This window comes from Mustela putorius, unplaced genomic scaffold, assembly GCF_011764305.1.
Source record: "Mustela putorius furo isolate JIRA1106 unplaced genomic scaffold, ASM1176430v1.1 tig00003836_pilon_pilon_pilon, whole genome shotgun sequence".
Lineage (NCBI taxonomy): Eukaryota > Metazoa > Chordata > Mammalia > Carnivora > Mustelidae > Mustela > Mustela putorius.
In genome coordinates, this window is record NW_025421989.1 from 12,181,419 (window position 1) to 12,191,798 (window position 10,380).

General features: G+C 50.7%; 1 protein-coding gene across 1 annotated transcript; it reads left to right on the top strand.

Moving 5' to 3' along the window:
- Positions 1–9,098: 9,098 nt before the first annotated feature.
- On the top strand, positions 9,099–10,135 carry MAGEB17 (MAGE family member B17). The gene is given in 2 exon segments (XM_013059579.1): positions 9,099–9,291; positions 9,294–10,135. Coding segments are annotated over 2 exon segments (1,035 nt in total).
- The last annotated feature ends 245 nt before the right edge of the window (positions 10,136–10,380 follow it).

Genomic DNA, 10,380 nt, shown 5'->3' on the forward strand with positions numbered 1-10,380 from the left:
GTTTCATTAAACTTTTAAGATATATATTTAACTTTTGAATAAGTAAGCTTTTCTCATGATTCAAAATCAAAAGCATAAGAAAGCAAATTCAGGGAAAAGTCCTAAGGCTACTCACCGTTCCCAGCCGCCATCAGCACTCCCCCTCCATGGGTGACCACTGTGGCTATGCTGTGAGATGTGTATGCTACTGGCCACTTCTTATGCACCTGCCAGTAAATACAATACGTGTTTTCCTGTAGCCCAGCACCATTTTACAGACACAGTAGCACATTATATGCATTGTTTTGCCCCTTGTTTGCTTAACTACACACTCTATCTATCTTGGAGAGCTATCCACATCATTATACAACGTTCTTCCCCATTCTTTCTTCTATCTGCATAGCATCTCCTACTTTTTTATTCAGTCCCCCTTTGACGAACACTTAGGTTGTTTCCAGTATTTAGCTATGATGAACCGGGCTGCAAAGAATACCACGTAATCATACACATGTAGGAAAACATCTTAAATGTGGAATTGCAGAAATAAAGACCATACACTTGTATTATTTGACGGATACTCCAAATCGCTCTTTTTAGGCCTTAAATACCAAAGTTTGAGAACCTCTGCTTTCTGGGATAACCCTAGCCGTCAGAGGGCAGGAAAGCACGAAAGAGAGAACACAGTTGATTGCAAATGGGGGCTGCTGAAGCGCCCTGCATTCCAGGTGAGGAAAGCACGCCTATCAGATACAGTGAACAAGTTCCTCGAGGGGCACACTGACAGTCATGCCAAGGAGGCCCCAGAGTGCAGGGGTGCCTATGATCACGACCACAGGGTCGTCTTGGGAGAAGGCTCTCCGGATGGATCCCCCACCGTTAAATTGTAAGTGCTGTCTGAACGTGTCAATGTTTTAAATAGCTAAAGAGGTGACTCGTGATTGTGCCTAAAGGAGACCCTGCATCTCTCGATTTCCTGCGTTACATGGGAAGATGAGCAGACGAGTATCTCTGAGACACCGGGGTATAAAAATCCAGTTGGCATTTAAGGTTGGTCCATGTTAATAGCTGAGAGCTCTATCCAAAGCCCAGGTGAATTTTCTTATCAGAAACTCTGACTTCTTTGTGAGCACCCTGCCTGCCATGTCAGAAAAGTGGCTTCATTGATGCATAGATTGTAATACTGAGAATTTAACGTTCTCCTTAGAGTTTTGGATTATTGAAGGTGGAAGATACCCCAGAGAATGCCCAGACATAACTTCACATCTCACCAACGAGGAAGTTAAAGAGAGCATCATGATTTGGGTTTCCACATGGTCATCAGACTTCAGAGAAATGAAAACAACAGGCTTGGAGCTGGCATGGATGAGGAGAGGTTCATCACGCCCTTCTGCTAGAGGGAAGGGAAATCTATGCACGGCTATCTGGGAACACATCAGGCAGAGAACCTTCCTTCCTGTTCACTGGGCTCAATATTGAAAACCTTTGGCTTCTAATATAAGAGATATCAGATAACATCTTATTAAGAAAATGACACAAAAGTAGGCATCTTGTCCCCTGAATATGGACTGAACTATGTTCAATATTATAAAAATCAGAGAAGTCAAGCATTTTATCTAGGTCACTTGATATTTATGACATTTATGTTTCCGGGGGTCCCTTCGCACCTTCTGTGACAGCCCAGTGCCCCTCCATGTCGCTCAGAGGGACTGGACTAGCTCTGACTCCCCAGTGTGCTGCTTGCTAGAACAGTCTGTGTTCACGGGTCCACTCCTGAGGAGTTTTCCAGGATATTGCTGCTTAAAGTATTGTCTGTGGACAGGCAGTGTTGACATCACCTGTTAAAAAATGCAGGCTCGGGGCGCCTGGGTGGCTCAGTGGGTTAAAGCCTCTGCCTTCGGCTCAGGTCATGATCTCAGGGTCCTGGGATCGAGGCCCCCATCGGGCTCTCTGCTCAGCAGGGAGCCTGCTTCCCTCTCTCTCTCTGCCTGCCTTTCTGCCTACTTGTGATCTCTGTCAAATAAATAAATAAATAATCTTTTTTAAAAAATGCAGGCTCTTGGGACACCTGGGTGGCTCAGTGCGGTAAGTGTCAGACTCTTGATTTTGGCTCAGCTCGTGAAATCAGACGTGTAGGATCAAGCCCTGCATCAGGCTCCATGCTCAGTACATTCTGCTTGAAATTCTCTCTCTCTCTCTCCATCTGCCCCTCCCCCCACAAGTGTTGGCTCACTCTCTCTCCGTTTCTCAAATAAATAAATAAAATCTTTTAAACAAATGCAGGCTCTTGGATCCTGCCTCAGCCTTCTGCATTTTAATTTTGACAGATTCCCCAAGTGAATCCTATGCATATTCAGACAAGTGCCACTGTTAGTTGACCTCATTGGTAGACCACAAGAAAGGAAAAATAATCAGTTGTGTGATGAGTCCTTAAACTTTTTAAAAAAAAATTATTTATTTATTTATTTATTTGACAGAGAGAGAAGAGAGGGAGAGAGGGAACACGAGCAGGAGAAGTGGGAGAGGGAGAAGCAGGCTGAGCAGGGAGCCCGACGCAGGGCTCGATCCCACGACTGGGCCGAAGGCAGATGCTTAATGACTGAGCCCCCAGGCACCTGTGTGATGAGTTCTGCGATGACTCCAGGCCTGTAAGACCTAGATAACCTCCTTGCCCTGGAGAGCAAGGAGGGGACACTGGGGGATTTGGCCACTCTGTATGGACGGAGTTTGGCCCCGATGACTAAAGTGGTAAACAGGCCACATGAGGAAAGAGATTCCAGAAGGTTGGAGGAAATGTGTGGACACCACCAGATGGCATAACAAAAGTATCAAGAAGAGGTTGTTAAAAGCTCCACTGGACCTGCCCTCTCAGAAGCAGAATGGAGACTGCAGGCAAAATCTTGCTTGCTGTCCCTTTATAGCAGAAGGGTGTGGTTCTCTCTGGACAGATGAAAAAGGAAAATCTCTTACAAGTGGAGGGTGAAAACCAGTTAGGTCCTACCTGAATGTTGTGAAGGGAACAAAGGGGCATCAACCCCCTAGTGGTCTCTAGCTCTCATGGTGTCTTAAAGTTTCTGCCTTGTTGCACAGTTTAAGAGAATACAGAAAACGGGTCACTCCAAATTGTGCAGGTGCCTAATAAAGCCAGTCCCACTTACATGCTAACTGGTCATTTATATTCAAAACTAAAATCGCTCTCTCGCAATACCCTTCCCCTTTTTTTGTGTTCCCTTTGCCTTGTAATGGCTGTCAAAATTCTCCCGTTCATCTAAACTCAAAACACGCTTAAGATTCTCTCTCCATCTCCCTTTGCCCCTCCCCTCCTCTAGCTCTCCTGCTCTTTAAGAAGAAAGAAAGAAAGAAAGAAAGAAAGAAAGAAAGAAAGAAAGATAGATCCTGATGCCCAGCATCCTGCCTGAACAACTGCATCAGAATCTCCAGGAGGGGAGAACCAGGCAGTCCTAGTCAAAGCTCCCCAAGGGATTGCAGTGAGCAGACAACGTTAAAGACCACGTCAACTGAGATGTCCTCTTACATCTCGGCTGGCCTGAATCCAACCCATTCCTCAAAGCTCAGCTCAGTCTGTGAAGCCTTCCTGCTCACCTGTGCTCAATCGGCACTTTCTGCGGGGGTCCTAGCTTTAATCCTAAGCTGCCTTGAATCATATTTACTTGTGTGAATGCTGGTCTCTCCCCCTAGATCAGGGACTGACAAACATTTTCTGAAAAGGGCCAGGTAGCAAATGTTTTAGGCCTTGTGAGATCTACAGTCTCTGTCAAGACTGCTCAACCCTCTCTTTGTAGCATCAAATCAGCCATAGATAACATGTAAATGAATGAACGTGGCTGTGTTCTAACAAATCTGTATTTGCAAAACCCGACGGTGGGCTCGATTTGGCTTGAAAGCTACAGCTGCAGACTTCCCAGCACAAGAGTGAAATAGCGCTTTAGGGGCTAGAATCGTTCAGTCTCTCTCACTCTCTCCTGCTCTCCCTCCCTGCCTCTCTAGCCCTAGTGTCTATCACAGTGCCTGAATCAGTGATAGACACCCACAAAATTCCGTTTGTCCGGGTCTATGTGGTCAGTCTCTCACAACCAAGCCCAAGCCTGCATAAGGCAAAACGAGGCAGGAGGAGTCAAAGTTGTCGATTCTGCCTTTTAGGCAAATGTTAACATTTACCTTACTTATTATCATTCCCAGCGGAACTGTCCAATAGTCTCCATCTGCAGTGCACAGAGGCGCTCATCAACAGGGAAAGTGTGGGAGTGCCTGGGTGGCTCAGTGGGTTAAAGCCTCTGCCTTCCGCTCAGGTGATGATCCCAGGGTCCTGGGATCGAGCCCCGAATCGGGCTTCCTGCTCAGTGGGAAGCCTGCTTCCTCCTCTCTCTCTGCTTGCCTCTGCCTGCTTGTGATCTCTCTCTGTCAAATAAATAAATAAAATCTTTAAAACAAAACAAAACAAAAAACAGTGAAAATGCATTCCTGGGCCAGGACTACCTTTCCAGCTGCACACGGCATCCCTCCTACCATGCTCTAGGCTGGTCAGCACCTTTGAGAAGATTCATGAGGTGCGAGCATCTGAACACAGGTCAGTGTTTGTAAGAGGCAGCTGTCCAGTCTGCAAGCCCAGACTGTAAGAAAGCGCCCTGATCAGCAGCACCAAGTAATGTTGACAGAACTCATCAGTATTGAACAACCGCGCCTGGTCTGGCCACTAGTGACAGCAACCAGAGCTCCCTGGCCCGCAACCACAGACAGGTGAGCCTTTGAGAGCTCCTGAAGGTACATCCCTGTAAGTGCTCACACTTGTTTTAAGATGTCTCAGGCCGTTTGGGCTACTATAACAAATATACCATTGACTAGTAGCTTATGAACAACAGTGATGTATTTCCCCCAGTTCTGAAGGGTGGGAAGTCCAGGATCAAGGGGCCCGCAGATCTGGGGTTTGGTGAGAGCTCACTTCCTGGTTCAGAGATGGCTCCTTCTTGCTGGTCGCACACAGCGGAAGGGGTCCGAGGATCTTCCGCAGGGCGCTTGAAGGACAGCGTTGCTCGCATTCCTGAGGGCTCCACCCTCACGGCCCAAACCCCGCCCAAAGGCCCCAACTCCTAATACCATCACCGTGGGGGCTAAAACTAGAGCACATGAATTTGGGAGAGACACACTCAGTCCACGGCTTAGGGGTTCATTTTAATAAGGAAATATGCCTTGTATCTCCTAATTCACGTTTCTTCTCCCTGCTCTAAAGTGTATCTGTGGGGCGCCTGTGGGGCTCAGTCAGTTAAAGCGTCTGCGGTTGGCTCAGGTATGACCCCAGGGTCCTGGGATCGGGCCCCGGATCGGGCTCCCTGCTCGGCGGGAAGCCTGCTTCTGCCTCTCCCTCTGCTGCTCCCCCTGCTTGTGCGCGCGCTCTCTCTCTCTCTCTCAAATAAATAAATAAAATCTTTACAGTAAATAAATAAATAAATATTAAATGTATCTCAGGCAATGAGAAGAAAAGGCTGTGTACAAACTGCTGCATTGGCGCACACTACCAGAGCAATAAGAATTCTAAAATAAATGAAGACTGTGAATAAAGAAAAAAGAGATAATATCTGGCAATCAGGTGATCATCTCCATACGCAGTGTCACAGCACGTCTAAAGAACAGCGGCTCCAAAATCCTGAGGCTCTGACCCTTCCCTGTAGAAAGTTAAGAGACTCAACGTCACAGCCAAAGTTCTCTGGCTGGTGAGAGCACATCACCTGCCCTAGGACTCTTATCTTAAGCTATAGCTTCTTCAGGTCTCATAACTCTGGGGCAAGGAACTATTTTCTGCAAAATTTACAGCTGGGACGGGGCGCCTGGGTGGCTCAGTGGGTTAAGCCGCTGCCTTCGGCTCAGGTCATGATCTCAGGGTCCTGGGATCGAGCCCCGCATCGGGCTCTCTGCTCAGCAGGGGGCCTGCTTCCCTTCCTCTCTCTGTGATCTCTTCCCTTCCTCTCTCCTACTGTGATCTCTCTCTGTCAAATAAATAAATAAAATCTTAAAAAAAAAAAAATTTACAGCTGGGAAACTGCTCAGGACTTTGAACGGATGTGGCATTTCCCAGAAAGCCTTTAATCAAGGAGACAGGAGCTGAAATGAGGATCCCGATGTAGGAGGACTTGGGGAGACGAACATTCCAGAATATAGACAACGCACAGAGACTGGCATGCGGCTGCATGAAGACCTACAGGGTCCCAGGCAGGCGTGTGCAGCTACGTATCCTGATACCCTACAGCACTGTCAGGAACACGAAACCCTTGGTCTAAGGAGGGCAGCAGAGGGGGTCAGCAGAGGGGGGAGTGTGAGCCTCTAACAGTCTTCAAGGGGAGGATCTGGCCAGAAGAGTGGGGTCCCGTGGAGTTCTGCCCTGGCTGTCCGTCATGGGAAGTCTCAATCTGGCTAACCCCAACTTCTAATTCTGTAGTCCCAGGAGATAAAGGTCTTGACCTGAGAGGGAGAGCCCTTCCTGAGAGTGAAGTCCCAGGATTAGCCAGGTGTCAAGGTGATGGAATTTAAGGAGCAATGAGGGAATTACCCCCACGCTAATGGAGGAGACACCACAGAGCCTACCCCCACCCCCACCTCGCAACCTGAGAGGCCCAGGTTGAGGCAGAGTTGTCAGGCCGAAGAAGCCCCTCATTTCTGCCTGCAGGGCCTCAGAAAGAGGAAGCCCTTAATCTAGGGGGACTGGGCCCCAATCCTACAGAGGGAGGAAACCCGAGAACTAACAAGAGCCAATGCGAGGACCTAGTGATAGGAGCTAATTCCCGCCAGGGGAGAGGGTCACACATTCCCAGCGCCCTGTTCTTTGTAGCAGGAAGCTGAGCGCTCAGCCCAGGAGCTCCTCGTTCAGTGACAGTCATGACGAGGGAGAGTTCTAGCCCTAACTGGAATTCAGGTGAGGACCCTAAATACTACAGAGAGGACCTCTACCCAAAAGAGGTGGGGGGTGCCCAGAGTCCCACGCCTGCTGCCAGGTCTGGGAGTCCGTAGCAATGGTAGTCACATGTGGTGCACTCCGACTTGCTCTTCTAGGGACTCAAGAGATTAGTGGACTCAAGTGGGTACAGGAAGGAGTCCCCGGCTCGGGTTGATATCACTGGGTTGCCGTGGTACCGCCCCTGCTGACAGCCCTCAGGGACCCCTAGGGCACTTGGCCAGATGTGGCTTACTCTGACTTCCGCTTTGAAAGTTCTGGAAGGTGAGGAACTTAGCCTGACAGACACGAGCTCGAGTTAGTGGAGAGGGAAATTTCAGGACTGCTCAGGTATCAGGGTAAGGGCATTGGATGTGGACTTAAGGAACCACTCTGCCTAGCACCAAGGAAGCCCCACGAAGTCCCGCGCTAGCCTCAGCACGGGGATCCTCGGCAAAATTATTTGGCTTTTCTGTTGGGCGCACCACGGAGGAGAGGGCCTAGGCCGAAGTGGGGATGGCAACAGTTCTGCTACAGGGAGACTCATGGGCCCTAACTGGAGTCCTGGTAGGACCTTGAGTGCTAATGAGGGGACCTTTCCCTCATAAGGGGGGAGGGGCCATCCGCCACTAGAGCAACAGGCAGGGATAAATGCAGTGTATCCGTGCTCCCTTGTCTAGCGACGGAGGGAGGTGAGGACTTGAGTGTGAGGCCGAGAGACCCAGACGTAGGAGGAGGCCCAGGTTTTGATACATCAGTGGGGTCCCAAACAGTCCTGCCCCTGCTGTCAGCCCTCGGAGGCCCCATACAGCCTTGGCTATACCGAGGCTCGCCCTGACTTCTACGTTTGGGAACTCGGGAGGGGAGGACCTTGTTCTGAAGGGCAGGAACTCTAATAAGTGGAGTGCAGAGTTCCAGGACTAGTCAGGTATGAAGGTGGAGATCCTGAATATGTACTGACACAACCACCCAGTGCCCTTGCCCCCCAGCTCTGAGAGGTCCCAGCAGAGCCGGGAGTGGGGGCTGACCTGCTTGAAATGTCCCAGGGAGAGGAAGGCCTCGTCTACGTGGCCCCAGTTCAGCAGGAGGACACCAACACCCTAGTACGATTCCAGATTGAGGACCCTGAGTGCTAATGAGAGGACCTCCCCCCAAAAGAGGGAGCAGACCAGAAAGCAACTCGCGCTTTCAGCTCCAGGAGGCTCAAGGCAGTTATATCCAGATGTGGTGTGGCCCAGCTTCCTCTCCAGTGACTCAGAGAAGACCTTGATCTGAGTCTGGGTGACTCGGCTCAGTAGAATGGGGATTCAGAAGTCCAACCCTGAGCCAAGGTCAGAATTCTGGGTGAGGACTGAGCTAGTGACACAGTGACACAGTGGAGAGCTATGGGATCCCACAGAGTCCCCATCCTCTTCTCACCCTTTGTAGGACCCAAGCAGCATTGGTGGGATGTAATTCACCCTGGACTTCCAACTCTGAGGTCCCATTTAAGCAAAGACCTTGGGTGAACGGCATGGGCTCAGGTCCACTGAAGGGGGAGCCCCAGGACGGGTCAGGTGTCAAGGTGAGGATATCGAGGGAGGCAGTGGGGACCAGTCAAGCCCCCTCGAGGGATGCACCAAGCCTCACCCCTGGGAGGCCCAGGGCAGAGCTGACAGATTCAGGTGCTCCCTGAGTTCAGTTTGCAGCGTTTCAATAAATGAGAGCCTTGGTTTAAGGACTGGTTGCCCCAGTTTAGCAGAGAGAGGAGTCCCAGGCCCTGTTGGGAATGAAGGTAAAAATCCAGTGGGAGAAACCACTCCAGAACAGAGAGGCTGCAGAAAGTCTTCCTGTGGTGTCAACCGGGAAAGCCATGCGCAGAGCTGTTAGGGCGAGATGAGACTTAGGGGGCAGTGGCGCTGGATCAGAGACGGTCTTGCTCCCAGCTGGGGCTGGCAGACTGCAGCCCAAGACAAGCTGACTTCCTCCACCGGGTCCTCAGGAGACAGACTGACTGACAGGACAGAAGCCCTGTGGGGTCCTACCGCAGCACCCTCAAGGACACCTCCAGTGGAGCAAATTTAAAGCCACAAAGACATCTCCTTGCTGAAGCGACTCACACCCTTTTATCCTCCTCCTCCAGGTGCCCACACCAGGCGCCTTCCCGTCACAGTCCTGCCTGCTGTTCCTAACCACAGTCATGCCTCGAGGTCAGAAGAGCAGGCTCCGTGCCCGTGAGAAACGCCGGCAGGCCCGAGGTGAGAGCCAGAGTCTCGGGGGAGCTCAGGCTACTGCAGCAGTGGAAGAAGACTCTCCCTCGTCCCCCATGCCTGTTCGCGAGGGTGCGCCCCCAAACCCCCTGCAACGGGCCCTCCCCGAAAGTCTCAGAGGGCCCGATCCACCGGCAGTCCTGTCGCAAACATTTCAGGCTCAAGTTCTGACGAAGGTGCCAAGAGCCAAGGGGAGGAAGGTCCAAGCTTCCCCCAGTTCGTGCCTTCCCCTGGGAGCTCTCACAGAGATCCTCTGACCGAGAAGGCAGGCATGCTGGTCCATTTTCTCCTGTACAAGTATAAAGTGAAGGAGCCCATCACAGAGGCAGAAATGCTGAAGGTTATCAACAAACAGTACAAGGAGCAATTCCCTGAGATCCTCAGGAAAACCACTGAGCGCCTTCAGCTGGTCTTTGGCCTTGAGCTGAAGGAGGTTGACCCCAGCAGTCACACTTACGCCTTTGTTAGCAAAGTGGGCCTTCCCACGGAAGGGCGTCTGAGTGATGGCGTGGGCTTTCCCAAGAATGGGCTCCTGATGCCTCTCTTGGGTGTGATCTTCATGAATGGCAACCACGCCTCGGAGGAGGAGATGTGGGAATTCCTGAATGTGTTGGGGGTCTACGCTGGGAGGAGACACCTCCTCTTTGGGGAGCCCAGGAAGCTCATCACCGAAGATCTGGTGCAGGAAAAGTACCTGGAGTACCGCCAGGTGCCCGACAGCGACCCTCCTCGCTATCAGTTCCTGTGGGGTTCAAGAGCCCACGCGGAAACCAGCAAGATGAAAGTTCTGGAGTTTTTGGCCAAAGTCAGTGATACTATCCCCAGTGCCTTCCACAGCCGGTATGAAGAAGCGTTGAGAGATGAGGAAGAACGAGCCCAGGCCAGCCTGGCGGCCAAGGCTACCCCAGATGCCCCAGCCAGTGCCTGCTCCAAGGCCACATCCAGCAGCCCCCTTCAGCCTCAGTGAAGTCAAAGCCAAAGCCTTCACCTTGCCCTTGGAAAGGGCTGCCAACCTCCTAATGTAGCAGGGAGTCAGGTGGAGCCAGAGCAGAATATATCTTTTCTTCGTGTTCTTGTTATTCATAAATAACGTAGAGGTTTACCTCTTTTTTTTTTTCTTATCTTTCCAATGTGTTCTTTTTAAAAAGGTTTATTTAAATTCAGAATCTAAGTTTATGAATAACGTGGCTCACATGTTTATTGCTGGTTATC